Source organism: Ruditapes philippinarum, unplaced genomic scaffold (genome assembly GCF_026571515.1).
Source record: "Ruditapes philippinarum isolate M1 unplaced genomic scaffold, ASM2657151v2 ctg1476_1_1_1_1, whole genome shotgun sequence".
Classification (NCBI taxonomy): Eukaryota; Metazoa; Mollusca; class Bivalvia; order Venerida; family Veneridae; genus Ruditapes; species Ruditapes philippinarum.
The window spans coordinates 14,949-33,705 of NW_026852145.1; the positions used below are offsets into that span (position 1 = coordinate 14,949).

The following is an 18,757-nucleotide window of genomic DNA, read 5'->3' on the forward strand; positions in this document are numbered from 1 at the left end:
TTTTTTTCTATAAATACAGGATTTATTTTCATCAAGTGGTATGAAAATACATATTTCATGAGTGGCAATAGCCATGAGTGATATATGATCATTTTCATACCACAAGATGGAAATAAATTCTGTTTATTACATGCTTTTCAGTTGTTTATAGAAATATATCAGTGATATAAAACTGGTAATTTCACTGTTTGAAACAGTGAAATTACCACTTTGATAATTTCACTGTTTTGAATTTAAGCCCCTTACGTTGTTTCAGTAAAATACCAGCATGCACAGAACTGGGTACCAACTTAATGACGTCACGTCCAGGGCTCACACTGGCTAAAAGAAAATAATAGCCAATATTGTCAACTTAAAAAAATAATAGCCAAAAGTTCAGCGGACTTTTCACAAATTAGCGATTAACAACATAAACACTTGATTAAATAAACATTATATGTATATAAAACTTTTTCAGTTTTATAAGGATTCTCAAATAAATTGATACATTTGTGTATATTGATAACTACCTTTTTTTAGAACCACAACTTTAATTGTTATTATAGAACAGAATAAAAACGTTATAATTAGTATAATTACTGTATAACAATAATATTAAAGATTCATTATAACTTTACATTATGTTGTTATCAGACAACTTCTTTTGTTTGTTCTAATCAAATTTTGTCAGCTATAACCACTGTCTATTTCCACATTTCACACAGAACTGGAGTAGATCTAGGTCATATTAGCCTATAGAAATAACACAAGTTTGCAAACTCATTCACAGAATGCAGCCTTTTTTCTGAATAATTTACTGAAAAATATCATCATCACCAATGTAATACAAATTTTCTGCCATAGTAGTAAAGATTTTTAAACAAAACATAGCTTATTTCAGCTTTGAATAAATATCAAAATTATCGGTGTCGCGAAAATATGTGACAATCGGATTTTTCCTGTTTTCTGAAGAAATATTCACAATTTTGGTTGTTGTGCAAATAGTTGTTTGGAAGTTAATACTTTTTAAATATTTTACCATTGTTTTCCACTGGCGATTTAGTCAAGTAGCTTAAAACAAAAAGAAATCAAAATTTACAATTGTAAACTTCAATTCACGGTAAATTTTGTGTAAGTCAATATGCAGTTTATCAATTTTAAAACGATTTTTGTGGCTAATTGACAGATATTTGATGGCTATTACAAATGCTGGACAATATCTTTAAAGTACTTATACAACAAGATATGTTTGTAAAACATGTATGCCCCCTATCAGCAGCCAATTAGTCATGTGATAAGGTTATTATGCATGACTTCTGACCCAGTGATCAAACAATTAATAAGGGTTATCAAGTATCTACTGGTCATGCATTAACCTTTGACCCCTTGACCCAAAACTCAATAGGGGTCATCTGCTGCTCACGACCAATCATCATACAAAGTTTGAAGTTCCTAGGCCTAAGCGTTTTTAGTTAATTGATCAGAAACCGTTTTTAACATACAAGGTCAATGTGACCTTGACCTTTGACCCCAAAATCAATAGGGGTCATCTGCTGCTCATGACCAATCACCATGCCAAGTTTGAAGTTCCTAGGCCAAAGGGTTCTTTAGTTATTGATCAGAAACCATTTTTACTTACAATGTCAATGTGACCTTGACCTTTGACCCCTTGATCCCAAAATCAATAGGGGTAATCTGCTGGTCATGACAAATCACCATACCAAGTTTGAAGTTCCTAGGCCTAAGCGTTCTTAAGTTATTGATCAGAAACCGTTTTTTACTTACAAGGTCAATGTGACTTGACCTTTGACCCCTTGACCCAAAACTCAATAGGGGTCATCTGCTGGTCACGACCAATCATCATACAAAGTTTGAAGTTCCTAGGCCTAAGCGTTTTAAGTTAATTGATCGGAAAATGTTTTTACCTACAAGGTCAATGTGACCTTGACCTTTGACCCCTTGACCCCAAAATCAATAGGTCATCTGCTGGTCATGACCAATCACCATACCCAAGTTTGAAGTTCCTAGGCCTAAGGGTTCTTTAGTTATTGATCGGAAACCGTTTTTCCCTACAAGTCAATGTGACCTTGACCTTTGACCCCTTAACCCCAAAATCAATAGGGGTCATCTGCTGGTCATAACCAATCACCATACCAAGTTTGAAGTTCCTAGGCTAAGGGTTCTTTTGTTATTGATCAGAAACCGTTTTTACCAAGAGGTCAATGTGACCTTGAACTTTGACCCCTTGACCCAAAATCAATAGGGGTCATCTACTGATCATGACCAATCACCACACCAAGTTTGAAGTTCCTAGGCCTTAAAGTTCTTTAATTATTGATCGGAAACCGTTTTTGCTTACAAGGTCAATGTGACCTTGACCTTTGACCCCTTGACCCCAAAATCAATAGGGGTCATCTACTGATCATGACCAATCACCATACCAAGTTTGAAGTTCCTAGGCCTTAAGGTTCTTAAGTTATTGATCGGAAACCGTTTTTGCTTACAAGGTCAATGTGACCTTGACCTTGACCCCTTGACCCCAAAATCAATAGGGGTCATCTACTGATCATGACCAATTCACCATACCAAGTTTGAGTTTCCTAGGCCTTAAGGTTCTTTAGTTATTGATCGGAAACTGTTTTTGCTTACAAGGTCAATGTGACCTTGACCTTTGACCCCTGTGACCCCAAAATCAATAGGGGTCATCTACTGGTCATGACCAATCACCATACCAAGTTTGAAGTTCCTAGGCCTAAGGGTTCTTTAGTTATCACTCGGAAACCATTTGGTCTACGGACCGACGGACCGATAAGTGCAAAGCAATATACCCCCTTTTCTTCGAAATGGGGGCATAATTATACATCTCGCATGTATTTTATCACCTCGGGCAGTATAGTAAACAGCACGTGACCGGTAAAAAGTTGACACTCAATTAAATGCACCCTGCTGGTGTTAATTAGGTCTACTGCATTCTTTATCGATTTTTACACCTTTTATAAACACTGTTGGAAGTAAAAAATAATCGCCAGATTTTGTAGCCAAAATGCAAAAATAATCGCCAATCTTATAAAATAATCGCAAATGGCGACTATGGCGACCGACAGCGTGAGCACTGCACGTCGTAAATGACGTCACGTTGTATTATTATTTGGCGCTTTTCATTCAGTATTAGGTTTAATGTCTTTTTAAAACGTTTCTTTGCATATAATAAAAAGAAAATTTGTTTAGTTTAGTGTAAGATCGAAATATATTTCACCTCGTGAACACCAAAAGTTCATATTTCAATTGTGGATGCGCCACTGGTGAAATATACCTTTTGGTGCTCACTCGGTGAAATATATTACGATCTTACACTGAACTAAACAAATATCCTCTATATATATTGAAAAAAAATTGAAATTTCAGTTATTATATACATTTCTCTTTTTTTTAACATTACAATTTGAAAGATTTCCTCTTGAATTTTGTTTGTTGCCTCAATTTAGAAGATATAGTTTTTTTGTGTTAGTTTCTATCAATGAATATTCATCTCTAGTGAAAATACGGAAAACTATGTTCACTGCAATGAAAAAAAATTTACAGTGAAGAATATCAGATAAATCTATATCATCAAATATCATATATATTTACATCTATACATTTATATATGTTATGTATTATTGTGTTTCAGTCATTGACTAGCAAAAAATTTTGTATTCTTATATTATCTTTATTTGTTTTCCTTGTTCTTCAAGAATCTGTTATACACTTGCGTTGTCTTTCTTTTCTAATATTTGACATTGTATCTATATCTTCCCATCATCATCAGCATTCTGAAAAATACAAAAAGTAGCTTATAGATTTGTTTTATATAAAAGGGTTTTAATTAAACGTCTTGCCCTTTGTTTTTATGTGATATATGAAAATATAGTTTAATTTCTTCAGAAGTGTGATTAAAATGTGGTATGCCAAAAAGGTTAACACTGTATAGTTTCAGTGCCTTGAACTTTGTATAAAAATGGTTTGTGTTAACATTGACTAGTTTGGGCTTTGAACTTAAAATGAAAAAAAAATAGTTTGTGCAAACAAATGTGGAACTTAATATTATAACATCTGAAATTTTAGTTGCATCAGATCCGTGGCATGATGACACATTTCTAGTTGTTAATGTATTTGTCAAAATATGTATGCTTCCTAATGGCAATTCAGGCTAAATTAAGTGACCTATACATGACCTTGCAAATTTTTTTTGTTAATGATAAACTTTAATAACTTAATTTGTCAATTATTCTATAAATGTAGTATTTTTTGGGATCAAAGTGTCATATGAATTATCTAAATGTAACAGCCAACAATATAAAGCCATATTCTTATTAATATTAAATCTTGATATCAATATAGACTTCATTGCAGTTCATTGGTATTTCCAGAATTTAATATGGAATTTGCAAATACAATTGTTTGCCAACATACATCTTTATTCTAACAAAACATTTAAGATTTTGAAAATGAAATTCTACTTACTGCTTTTTCTTTTTTTGTTACTTTGGCTGTATTTTTTCGCATCAGTAACATTGGCAGATGTTCCCTGTAATGTTCCCTCGGATGTTTGGTCAATAAAAATTGGTCGTTTGTCTGTGGCATATGATGTTTGGTCAATTAAGAATGGTCTTTCTTCTGTGGCAGCTGAAAAATAGTTGAATCACTTTTAAAACTTAATGTTTCCTTGTATTAATGTTTTATACATGTACATTGTGACTATTTAGATAAACTTACCATATATATAAACTAACTATACATGTATATAGTGTTGTCTTGTTTTTCAGTAAAACAAAATTATGCTCAAATAGTTTTTTAGATCGACTATTTGATAAGAATACTTAGAGGTATTGTAGTCACGGCGGCGTCGGTATCAGCATCGGCGTAACCACTTATGTTAAAGTTTTTGTAATACCTCAAATATTTTCAAAGTCCACTGACAAGAAAAATTTGTCCTTTTGTTATTAACTCAGAAAATTTTACATTATCAAGGCTCTTACTATCAAGCACTAAGAATAGTCAAGCATTGCTGCCCTACCGACAGCTCTTGTTCAATTTGAAAATATCAAAGGTTGACCTGGAGCTACGTTCTAGCATTTTTACAATTTAAGAAAAGGTTGAAATGAATAATGCTTACCAGTTTCTACACTGATACTGAATGTATCCACCCCTTCAAAACCGCCAACTGCCACTTCCCCAATGGCTTCTATCATCTAAATAAAGAATGAAAAAATGGAGCACTTCGGGTAAAAAAAAAAAGAATTGAAACAGACATGTGTATACATTATTAAATTGTTTTGATTTCACAGTTCAGTTCTTGCAAAACTTATTGAAAAGTCAAGTTGAGATGTTTTATAGCAGGATTTCAACCAAAATGCATTTGGTTTAGATGTCACATGATATGCTCCTCCATTCAAGGCACATTAGGTCTGACAATGCCATATTTCTTAGTTTTTCAAAGAGCCCTTTATTTTGGTGCCCTGTTATAGTTTCCAAAAGAAATCGCATTAGCTATATATCTATAACATAGCTTTCTTTGCTATTTGGCAACTATTACAGTTAAAGTGAATTACTACTTTGTTTACATTTTGCTATATTTATGACAAATTATTTCACTTCCAGTGAAATCCCTCTTCATGTGGTACATACACATTGCTAATATGCTTTAAATTTATTTTTAAAAATTTTGCCCTTTTTAGAGACAAATACTAGTATGTGTATTCATTTCTGAGGAATAGAATGCCTTTGATATCTTATGAAATATTCATATTAAATTTGATAGAAAACTATGGTAACTTTTATTTTCCTATTTATATTTGTAAACAAACTAATCCAATCTTAAAAAAATGTTTTCACTACTGAACCATTTCATTGTTATCAATAAGACTGACAATAAATATTACTAGGAGTGAAAATGTACTTGTCAATTTATGCAAGATAATTGTTTTCAAATATCACTATTAGTAGGGGCAGTAGTCCAGTGGTAGGACCCGCGCTTAGGGATTGAGAGGTCCCGGGTTCGAACCCCACCAGGAGCACTGTATATTTCCTTTCAGAGCAAGAAATTAACCTGCGATTGCTTCACTTCACCAAGGTGTAAATGGGTACCTGCGAGGGTGGTATAATTCCGTTGCGCCAAAGTGTCGGCTGCACTAAGCGGAGTTAAAAGACTCCCCAGGGAGATCGTTAGATAGATACCAGTAGCCCGATGACCAGGGGTAATAGCTGTAAAGTCGGTGAACGTGCGTAAGCATGAAACTTAGACTATAAAATGCAATTTAATTAGAAAATTATTTTATAGTTACTTTCTCATCCTGTTCATTTAGTATAGGAGCAGGGCCACCGCCTGTCTTGCTGGATAGCTGTCTCCTCTCCCTCTCCTTCTTCTTGATTGATGTTTTCATGTCTGAAAGCTTCTTCTTTATTTCGTCCAATGTCCGGGTTTCTTTGCTTTGTGCATTTATCCTGATTGCAATATATAAAAATACACATTCAAAAATATTTCAAAAATCTCGTACCATAACATGTCAGAAAACTGAAGCAGATTTATATGAAAACTAGCTTTAAAGTTAGGTAGAGTATAAGGGAACACTAATCTTTTTACTTGATTGATATTTAACAAGGTAATGTATTTTCCTTTGACATGTTTATATCTGCTCTGTTTCAGTGATGACCTAATTTCAGCTACTCTTTGGAAACTTCAAAAGTAATGATAACATGCTGACATTTAAGAAATGTTTGGTGTCACATGATTAGTCATATAAAGTTTTATGAAACAAGTTCAAGATATTGTTGTAAAGCTAGCCTCTATAACATTATGTTTTACAAGTTTAACAAACTTTAATTTTATCCACAAGACGAAACACCAAAAAATATTGAAAATATACTTGTTGAAGAATTCAATCTTTTCTATTTTATGTCAAATAATTATTCACAATTCAAAATAATTTTTTTTTTCTTTCCCGCAAGTACTAAATTTTCATATATGTCACAGGGTGTCATGGACTTGAACCCGGCATTTTCGGAAAACTGTTCCACAGCTATTCAACAATTTACACATATTCCCCCTAAAAAGTGAACACTTCTAGACTGTGACATACTTAATTTGAATGAATAAATAAAGAATTTGTCATTTTGTTTTTATTATGCCACCGCAGCATCTGCGATGCGGTGGCATATAGCGATTCACCTGTGTGTGTGTTTGTTTGTGTGTGTGTGTGTTATATAGATTATATAGTGAACTTAAAAAATCTTCTTGTGAAAAACCACTTGTCCAATTTCAACCAAACTTGGCATGATTGATCCTTGGGTGAAGGGCTTCCAAAGTTGTTCAAAGAATTTCATTCCATGCAGAAATCTGGTTGCCATGGCAACCAAAAGGAATTATAAGAATAAATTGAAAAAATCTTCTTGTAAAGACCCAGAAGGCCTAGAGCTTAGATATTTTGCATAAGGCATTGTCTGGTAGACCTCTACCAAGATTGTTCAAATTATAGCCCTGGGGTCAAAATCGGCCCCACCCTGGGGGTCATTGATTTTCACTATATGTACGTATAGTAAAAACTTAAAATACCTTCTTGTAAAGACCCAAAAGGCCCAGAGCTTAGATATTTTGCATAAGGCATTGTCTTGTAGACCCTTACCAAGATTATTCAAATTATAGCCCTGGGGTCAAAATCGGCCCCGCCCGGGGGGGTCATTGAATTTCACTATATGTACATATATAGTAAAAACTTAAAATACCTTCTTGTAAAGACCCAAAAGGCCTAGAGCTTAGATATTTTGCATAAGGCATTGTGTAGTGAACCTCTAGCAAGATTGTTCAAATTATAGCTTTGGGGTCAAAATCGGCCCGCCCCTGGGGTCATTGGTTTTCTTTATATGTATATTGTAAAAACTTATAGTAAAAACTTTAAAAACATTTCTTCTAGCAATTGACAATGCTAGAGGTTAGATATTTTGCATGAAACATTGTGTAGTGAACCTCTAGCAAGATTGTTCAAATTATAGCCCTGGGGTCAAAATTGGCCCCACCCCAGGGGTCGTTGATTTTCACTATGTACATAAAGTAAAAAATTAAAAAATCTTCTTGTCTGAAGGTACAAGGCTTAGAGCTTTGATATTTGGTATATAATATCATCTATGGGTCCTCTACTAAAGTTGTTTTAATTATGCCCCTAGTGAAAAAATTGCCCTGCCCTAGAGGCGATAGTTTTCCTTATATGTATAAAGTAAAAACTTGAAAAACCTTCTTCTCTGAATTGACAAAGGCAAGAGGTTAAATTTATGGCATGAGACTTTGGGAAGTGAACCTCTACTAAGATTGTTCAAATTATAGCCCTGGGGTCAAAATTGGGTCCGCCCCGGGTTCATTGATTTTCATAATGTACATATAGTAAAAATAAAATAAAATAAAAGCTATTTTTAGCTCGACTTTTTTTTTTGAAAAAAAAATAGAGGTATTGCTACAGTCAGGTCGGCGTTGCCGTTGCCGTTGCCGTCCGAAAACTTGTACCTGGATCATAACTTTTTTATTTCTTTGTGTATTGTCTTCATACTTGGCCACAACAACCCTTGGGACAAGACCTTTCAGTAGACCACACTAACCTTGACCTTCATCCATAAATGACCTTGACCTTCAAGGTTAAAAGTCCAATTTTTGCTTGTTCATGCTGTTATTGGCTGTAACTTTGTTATTTTTGAATGGATTGTCTTCAAACTTGAACATAATAATCTTTAAGGATATCCCTTAAAAATAACCAGCCAGACCTTGACCTTCACTCATAAATGACCTTGACTTTGAAGGTCAAATTATTGAAATTTTCATTTTTTTGGCTTTTATTGGCTGTAAGTTTGTTATTTTTGAATGGATTGTCCTGAAACTTGAACATAATAATCTTCAAAGATTACTGTTAAAGATATACCGGAAGACCTTGACCTTCACACATTAATGACATTGTCTTTGAAGGTCAAATTATTGAAATTTTCATTGTTTTGGCGGTCACTGACTGTAACTTTGCTATTATTGAAGGGATCAACTTCATATTATTAGAGAACATTCTTAAGGACCAGACCTTGTTGTTTATCAAACCCAACTTTGCTTGGGCTCTTAAATGACCTTGACCTTGAAGGTTAAATTACTGAATTTTCTCAGATTTTTGCAGTAAATGACCATATTTAAATATTTATTGGTGTGTGTGTGTCTATATATATATATTTACAACAACAACAACAATAACTAAAATTGTGTCATTGTTTCTATTTATAGAATTGCGTCATTGTTTCTATTTATAGAATTGCGTCATTGTTTCTATTTAGAGAAATTGGGTCATTGTTTTTTTGGTTTTTTTTTATAGAAATGCGTCATTGTTTCTATTTTTAGAGATTGCATCATTTTTTCTATTTTTAGAAATTGCATCATCATTTCTATTTTTAGAAATTGCATCATTTTTTTCTATTTTTAGATATTGCGTCATAATTTCTATTTTTAGTATTTTTAGAGATTGCATCATTTTTTCTATTTATAGAAATTGTGTCATAATTTCTATTTTTAGAAATTGCGTCATAATTTCTATTTTTAAAAATTGCGTCATTGGTGCTATTTTTAGATATTGCGTCATTTTTTCTATTTTTAGAAATTGCGTCATAATTTCTATTTTTAGTATTTTTAGAGATTGCATCATTTTTTCTATTTTTAGAAATTGCGTCATAATTTCTATTTTTAGAAATTGCATCATTGGTGCTATTTTTAGAAACTGTGTCATAATTTCTATTTTTATAAATTGTGTCGTAATTTCCATTTTTAGAAATTGTGTCATTGGTGCTATTTTTAGATATTGCGTCATTTTTTCTATTTTTAGAAATTGCGTCATAATTTCTATTTTTAGTATTTTTAGAGATTGCATCATTTTTGCTATTTTTAGAAATTGCGTCATAATTTCTGTTTTTAGAAATTGCATCATTGGTGCTATTTTTAGAATTTGCGTCATTGTTGCTATTTTTAGAAAATGGGTCATTGTTTCTAATTTTAGAGATTGTGTCATTTTTTCTAATTTTAGAAATTGCCTCATAATTTCTATTTTTAGAAATTGCGTCATAATTTCTATTTTAAGAAATTGCGTCATTTTTTTCTATTTTTAGAAATTGCGTCATTTTTTTCTATTTTTAGAAATTGCGTCATAATTTCTATTTTTAGAAATTGCGTCATTTGTGCTATTTTTAGAAATTGCGTCATTTTTTCTATTTTTAGAAATTGCGTCATAATTTCTATTTTTAGAAATTGCGTCATTGGTGCTATTTTTAGAAATTGCGTCATTTTTTCTATTTTTAGAAATTGCGTCATAATTTCTATTTTTAGAAATTGCGTCATTGGTGCTATTTTTAGAAATTGCGTCATTTTTTCTATTTTTAGAAATTGCGTCATAATTTCTATTTTTAGAAATTGCGTCATTTTTTCTATTTTTAGAAATTGCGTCATTGTTGCTATTTTTAGAAATTGCGTCATTTTTTCTATTTTTAGAAATTGCTTCATTTTTTCTATTTTTAGAAATTGCGTCAATTTTTCTATTTTTAGAAATTGAATCATTGTTGCTATTTTTAGAAATTGCATCACTTTTTTATTTTTAGAAATTATGTCATTTTTTGTATTTTTAGAAATTGCGTCATTTTTTCTTAACTTCAACTTTCTCGCGCGTTTGACGTTGACAGTTTCATGAGTTTCCATTTTGACAGACGACAGTGTATTTTGACATTGATTCCCGCAACGCCTCCTCATAGTGAAGAGTTCTCAAACCTCCATTTGAAGAGTTACGAAATATTTTAACGTAAGTCTACGGAAAAACTTACGGAAGTTTTGTGAAACGCACTTACGATTTACGTAAGTTTAAACGTAAGCGTAAAGTTACGATAATTCTTACGTAAAAACTTACGCAATGTTAGTAAAACGCTGCCCAGGTGCACAACTTCACATGTTGATCAAAATTTCTGTTAAGTGTGTTACACATTTAGAGCTATGCGCAACACAACATTTTGGAACAGACAGACAGACAGACAAGGGTATATCTCAATTCCCCCCACCCCAAGAGTTGGGTCATAAAAATTGCTGAACATCAGTTACACCAGTGATGTTTGAAATACTCCATTCATCTTAAAACAAACTAAACATTTCAGTAGATGCATAAATGGTCATGGTAGTATAGACTGACATATAAACAAGCAATGCTACTTTAAACAACTTTATTACAATTGTATTACCTTCAATACATGTTTATTTATGAGTATAGGTATATTGTTCATGACGATGTCATGTTTATGGTGATAATCATGTTAATTATGATATCATGTTAATAAAGATATCATGTAAATGATGATATTATGTTCATGAGGATATCCTGTTTATTATGATAGCATTTTAATGATGATACCGTGTTTACGATGATATCATGTTTATGATGATGATCTGATGTTTATGAAGATATCATGTTTATGATGATAATCATGTTTATGATGATATCACGTTAATCATGATATCATGTTTATGATGATACCATGTTTATGATTATAATCATGTTTATGATGGTATCTTATTTATGATGATATCACGTTAATCATGATATCATGTTTATGGTGATAATCATGTTAGGAATAATGATATCTTGTTTATGATGATATCATGTTTATGATGATAATCATGTTTATGATGGTATCTTATTTATGATGATATCACGTTAATCATGATATCATGTTTATGGTGATAATCATGTTAGGAACAATGATATCTTGTTTATGATGATATCATGTTTATGATGGTATCTTATTTATGATGATATTATACATTGTATTCTCAAACTACCATCATGATCTTGAACATTTAGACAGCTCTTCATTCATTGTAATCCTGAGAATGTTCTCATTTTCTCCTATTGATTGTCATTTTTCAGGCCACTATATTACCATGGAAGACAACAAAAATAGGCAAAATTTCTGTTTTTGCAAAGGCAAGAGTTCACTCTGAATATTTCAAAATCATGCAAAATATAGCGGAATTGACATCTGCTATTTATCTCTTATCATTATAAAGAACATAATTCTGATTGGTCTCAACAACCAAATTTTAATACATATATTATCTTGCAAAACATAAGCATAGCTTTTACAACTGGCAAAATCTCATGCTATAAATATATGTATGTCAAAACATTCAACATCTCTTTCCAAGGACAGCTTGATAGTGCTATCTCCATTCACCAGAACTTTTCTTCTCAAAGTGAACACAGTCTATAACAGTTTCTATTCTATATAAAAACCAGTCAAAAACCTTGTCTGTTTTTGAAAATAAATCCAGAACCATTCTGTTTTTACAAACACATGTTCACATGATGGATTTAGTCTTATAACTATTGCAACTGTGTTTAAAACATCTTGAATAAAGACATGTAAACTCATAGTACAGTCTTATATAATCTTGACACAGATATTGTTTAACAGAAATTAAGGTCATCTATTCACAAAAGGGCTTGCTGCATCTTTTTTCCCTTGTTGTAACCCCTAAAACAATAAAATAGTTTAATTATTTCAAAAGCCAGACATTCAAGTATACATACTAATACATGCAGACTGTTCTAATAAAACATCAGTAACTTGCAAGTTTGTTCACTGTTTCATTTATATTTTAAGAAAAAAAATATTTCAGCAGCACACTAATAAACATGGATACAAACGAATAAATAAAACTAAATGAATTTCTATTTATTGATGGGAACTAAGCAATGTTTCTTTGCGATCTTACAGAAGTATTAAGAATTATTTATGCTGCATTGTAATTGCGTACAAGTGAACTATAAATCACTATAAATTTCAAAAGTAATAAATTGAGATCACTTTTTTGGGGGGCTGGGATTTTTCGTAACAACACAGAAGAGGTTATAAGGCATCTTTCCTGCTTTACTGGCGGAGTAAGAGCTTGTGTGCTCTAGATCAATAAAGTTTAGGAAATATCTGAATTACCAGACATTATACCCGTGCAATAACTAACTTACCTGATAGTAACCAGTGTGATATCCACTCATATACCATGCCATTAACATACTACATAACGCCTCGTTACTCTCCTCCGACATGTCTGGTAACTGTGGAGGAGGGGGAGGTGGGGGCATAAATGGCAACCTCTGGAAAAAAACAAACATAAACACCATGAATTCCTTCAGTACCAACAAAACAGACGGTACACTTACAGCAACTGTGATAAAGTCACGCCAACATGGTCATCAGCATTGATCATTCATTGATTGTATAATAGACTTTCATAGTTAGGTGACCTTTCTGTTGAAAATGTGTCGGAGTTAAAGCGTATACACATACATGCACAGTGCGTTAACTGGAGTGCAGGTATTCCTTACCCGCACTCCATAGCAAATTTATAAATTGGCTCATTTTTTTCTTGCGTTTACACAATGTGACAACAGAGAAAAGGATAATTGTATGCCCCTGGTACAATTCAGATAGCCTCGTGTTTCGATGCTTATTCTATTACTTAAACAATAGTACAATTAAAAGACCTGGCTTACTTTAATTCAACATGACCAGAGTTTACCCTTTCTTTAAATTTCCTATTTCTGTACACAAATGATAGTTTTAGTAATTGGGTAAAATGGCTAATGGTAGAGTGAGCCCTGCATGACTTGGTAGAATTGGTGCTGGCACAAAGTTACCATATTCAATCACACATTCAATCACACTTACTGGTGCCGCACTAAAATGTGTCGCAGGTGGCGGTGGTGGCATACCCATCATACCAGGAAACATTGGACCTGGAAATGCAGGATGTTTTGGGTGTTCAGAAGGTCCAGGCCACACAGGATGTGGCATGGCAGGGTGACTGGTTGGACGTGATGCTGGCTGAGAACTTCGCACACTTCGCCAGTCCATTCCACTATCAGTCTGAAACATAATCATGTACATGTAGTTTTTTTTAAAGGTTTGCAGTTTCTACAGATTTCATTTTAATTTGATTGTGTACAAAAATATTAAATTTTTAACAAACTTTAAAATCTGTCCCTGGAACCAACCAATACTGAGCAATCAGTGTGAGTTTCTTACTCATAGAAACAACCACTTGCCCCCAACACTGTTTGAATCTGTGCAATCTTTAGATTACTAGTCTGACACAATAACCACTTCTGCCATCATCATACAATTCATTCATTATGACTCTCCAGTAACATACATAAGGTAACATAGTGATACATAAGTATGTTTTAAGAGACATCATGCCCATCCAAGTGTAAATGGTGAGTTTACAGGTAAAAGTCAAACTTATCTAACATTTTGTCATGATAATATTTAATTTTTTATTAGACTTCTCATGTGTAATCAATAACCTATGTGACTCTTGGGAAATTCTATAAATAACCTACAGAATGTATTGGTAGATATAAAGAGTGGTAGTCCTTTCCTATTTGAATCAGTTTTTGTAATTTGTCCAAAATATTCTTTTATCATTAAATATTTGCCAATCACCATTATGATAGCCAATCTTTTAAAATATATTGCTAGTTCAGCTCATCTCGACAACAAAAAGATGAGCATAATGTCAACAAATGTCCCTTTAATACAACTGGTTTATTTTCCCACTGTACCTCATTTTCTGATTCCTGCGTTGGTTTATGTTTATTTGTTTGTACCCGTACAAGATCCTTTATCATCTGCTCTTCTTCATTGCCATAATCAGCATACCTAACATAACAGGTGCCCGCAGACTCATCCACGGAAAGAATTTCAGCTTCGTACAAACATTGATCTTCTGTGAATCTGGCTCGACATCTGTCACCTACTTTCCACTGTATAACATTCACATACAAACAGGTAAATACCTTTTCCTGTTTCAGCAATATTTAGAAACACATTAATCACTATATTTTGGATACAAAGAATCTTAATTAACTCACTACTGAATAAGCAAAAAGGAAAGACCTATGCAAGCCAAAGTAAAAGCTTGTCCCACTATTAAAATTCCAAGTTAAAACAATTGTATCAATTTCATCAATGCGTTGATAATAAAATCTTGAAAAAGCTCTTCATAGATTAGTATTGGTATCAAAGGTAGAAAAACCTGAAAGAAAATTCCCTCACCTTTCTCATTTTCTTTGATCTTCCTCGCTTTTTTGCAGATTTCTTGCTTGATTTCGGTGCAGCCAAAATGTCTTCATCAGTAACACTTAAACCATTCTGCTCTGCTGCCTTTAACTAAAACAATATTAAACACTGTTAGATAATTTTAATGTCTATGCCTATGAAATAACCTGTCATACATAATATACATTATTTCTGTAACAAGAGCTGTCAGTAGGACAGCCTGCTTAACTATTCTCAGTAAAACAAGAGCCATAATTCTGTCAAAATCCACATAAGGAGTATGGGCCTTCGACAGTGACCTCCTCAAAATAACTGTGTGAAGATTCAACCCAAGTGTTTGATGCCGATGCCTGGGTGAGTACAATAGCTCTCCCTTTTCTTTGAATGGTCAAGCTAAAAGCTACAATTACATTATATCTGTTCTGGTGGGTACTTTTTACTATGTAATAACAAAGTATATTCATCCTCCATACTTCTATTAAAAAGTACAAAGGTACAGCATTTTTACAAGGTGTGGTTAATTAATGCAAAAAAAAAAAAACAACAACTATGTGTGGTTCAGGGGGCATCATTGAAAAAAATTAGGGTAGGTAGATAGGTTTTTTCTTTCTTTTTTTACTGGCTGTTGACTTTAGTATATACAGCTGTAGCTTTTGATCAATCAATGTAGTGTACTAATCAGCTTAATGTGTGAAACTGCAGATTTACAAGTAATATCATGTCCTAAATTAAATGATACATAGCTATGCAAGCTTTTTTGCAGGTGCTGTTCAAACCCTATGTATTTGGCAAGGCTAATGGAACATAAACAGGTCAGTTTCAATTCCACAGTGACATATCTGGCAAATTTTCTCTAACAAAATATATGCCTTGAAATATATATTACTTAAATGTTATCACTTTAAGCAAGTTAAGTAGTCAGGACTTTATCTCTTTATCTTTTTTGGGGGGAACAGTACTTGTACAAAATGTACTTGTAAGTGGGGGAATTTTTACACTGTTTTCCAATGTAGGGATAATTTCAGGCAATTTTTGCTGCACATACATGTACATATACATTTGTAATAGTGACAACATTCAATGATCAAGCAAATTTCAGATGAAAAAAAAACTAATGAAGATTTAGAAGATAAGATACCTTCATGACTGATACAGCTTCATCATATGCCTTGATCAGGGCAGTATCATCCCAGATATCTTCATTCCCATCATCCTGTAAGACACAAAAGTGTAAAGAAGAAATAGCTTACATTTCATAATCAAATCAAATTCTTTTAAAATAACGGATTTATTCATCACAAAAAGGGCTAGGGCGTTTTCCCCAAAACTAGTGAAAAGGCCCTGTCTGATGAAACCTTGAGTAAAGCTTCATTGTCATCAACTAGTGTGGGCCAAGGTGCGGCGGCACGAAATACCCACAGTGTTCCCACTTCTATTTTTCATTGGGGGTATTTTTACCCCTTACCTTTGAAAACTGGGGGTAAAATAGATATCCAGGGGGTACATAAATTTGTACAATAATTATATGCAATTAAAGAATAATTCAAAAACCATACATCAGACAATTATGCTGTTTTCTTCAAGATTCACTCCACACCTCCCCCCCCCCCCCTTTAGGTAAAATTCATTGTGACCAACACATACTGGCATATATCTCCATCTCAATTAATGTAACCATTATTTAAGTTATTTTAATTCATAAACAGCATATAAATTGTTACTACACACCTTTGAACAAAACAAAGCTTCCTTTTTGGTGATGTTTTTAATTAACAAAATCGGCATCGCGAAAATATGTGACAAATGAAAATTTGTCTGTTTTCTGCAGAAACATTCACAATTCCAGTTGTTGCTGATTATAATTATATTAGAATTAATATTTTTTTAATATTTCAAGATTGTTTTTCATCGGCTATTCTTACAGGCATCGTAAAACAAAAAATTCAAATTTGTAATTTACGGCAATAATTCCCAGTGGGGGGTCTGTAAACTTCATTGTGAATTGGGAGATTTTCTCACATTTCATCAATTTCAATGCACTTTAAGTGATTTTTGTTTGAGAAATTGCTCAAAAGAATGATTTTTGAATTATACATGATTAAGTTTCCGACTCTCTGTGCGTATTTTTACCCTCTTGCCTAAATTTCTGTATGTGAATATTGGCATTTATGCGTAAAATACGCACATATGTGCGTAAATGGGAACACTGACCCAAATACACCAAAATATACCCAAATATAGCAATATTCATTTTTGTTTGTATAAAATACAGATTATAATGAGAAAATGAATTAATATTAATAAAATAACATGACTTATTCAGCTATAACTTTCATTCATTCCGTTAAAATGGGCAGTTCAGATGTTGTAAGAAAATAAACTTGTGACATTTGCTTATCTAGGTTCATTACTGAATACAGTAATACTTGCAAATTAAAATAAAGATATGATAATATTTGTCTACATTTAAATTTTTAGGGTATAATATTGTTTAAATTTCATACAAGTGTCCATCATATTATTTTTTTAGAAAATTTAATGTATTGACCTTTTCGAAAACCTAGCTAAACACCGTTTTCCGGTACGTTACGGATTTAGCTCTGGGGAATTACACCAAATGAAGTACATAACACAGTTACATGATATTTCTATTTTTCTATCATTATTTTACCGTTTAAGGTGAAAAAAATTGATGTATTTGAAAATTATCAATATTCCTTTAATATCTATTGCAAATTTTTCAAAAAATAAATTGTTTATAATGAAAATCAATAAAATTAAAACAGACGTAGTGGAATCTTCCATAATAAATAAGGTTATTTTCTGCGTAAACTTGTGTATTTACTTTATTTTTTGTATGGAATTATTCATACAATGATATTTAATAATTTTCTTATAAAGAAAAAACAGTTTTATTTTAATTTAATTTAAAAAAAGGCTGAAAAACATCGAGTTCGCTATTACACTCCACTAGGTGAATTCCCCAGAGCTATGTACAGAATGTACCGGAAAACGGCGTTTAGCTAGGTTTTCGAATTCGTGAATAGCTTCAATGGAGTGTAGATCTACTGTATTTGGGTATACACAATGATAGAAAAATGTATATTTGGGTATGTTTGATCAATATTTGTGAAAGCGTATATTGTTATTCATAATTAAAAACAGCATTTTTTAGTATAAAACATTTATTTTTAGTACATTTGAGAGATATTTGGGTAAATTTGGGCAATATTTGGGTATTTCGTGCTGCCCCCAAGGTGCACCTCTAGACTGAAGACTTGGATAGATCTGGATTATTCCTGCATACTTACACACAGGGAAAATACTTTATGCTCCTACATTTTATTGCTGGGGGCTACTACAGAATGTTTACAATTATCAGTTTAAAATGTAAAAGTAAAAACGTTTATCAACGTAATAAAATCTACTTGACATGTTAACATGGAAATAACCCAATAAATTTATTTTTGACATGTTCATGATAAATTGCATTAAATAATACCGCTAAATAATCCATATAACTTTAACTTGAATTCGATTATAATACAACTTTCTCACCTTTCCACGCTGAAACAGCACACTTTCATTTTCCTGCGCCATCTTGTAAGGCTAGCCAGACTCTTAAATA

At 32.5% G+C, this 18,757-nt stretch overlaps 1 protein-coding gene across 1 annotated transcript; it reads right to left on the minus strand.

Annotated features, from left to right (window-relative positions):
* Positions 1–12,363: 12,363 nt before the first annotated feature.
* LOC132750662 (survival motor neuron protein-like) lies at positions 12,364–18,755 on the minus strand. Its single transcript, XM_060740677.1, has 7 exons — positions 18,688–18,755; positions 16,268–16,342; positions 15,127–15,240; positions 14,634–14,834; positions 13,738–13,935; positions 13,035–13,163; positions 12,364–12,543 (listed from the first exon to the last, which is right to left on the minus strand). The coding sequence occupies exons 1-7, from the start codon at positions 18,727–18,729 to the stop codon at positions 12,493–12,495; spliced, it is 810 nt and encodes a 269-aa protein (XP_060596660.1). The 5' UTR covers positions 18,730–18,755; the 3' UTR covers positions 12,364–12,492.
* Between the last annotated feature and the right edge of the window lie 2 nt (positions 18,756–18,757).

Coding starts and splice junctions, on each gene's coding strand:
- LOC132750662 (XM_060740677.1), bottom strand. CDS start 18,729: ATGGCGCAGGAAAATGAAAGTGTGCTGTTTCAGCGTGGAAAG. Junction 13,936..14,633: donor CGCAGGAATCAGAAAATGAG/GTACAGTGGGAA, acceptor ATTATGTTTCAG/ACTGATAGTGGAATGGACTG. Junction 12,544..13,034: donor ATCACACTGGTTACTATCAG/GTAAGTTAGTTA, acceptor TTATTGTTTTAG/GGGTTACAACAAGGGAAAAA.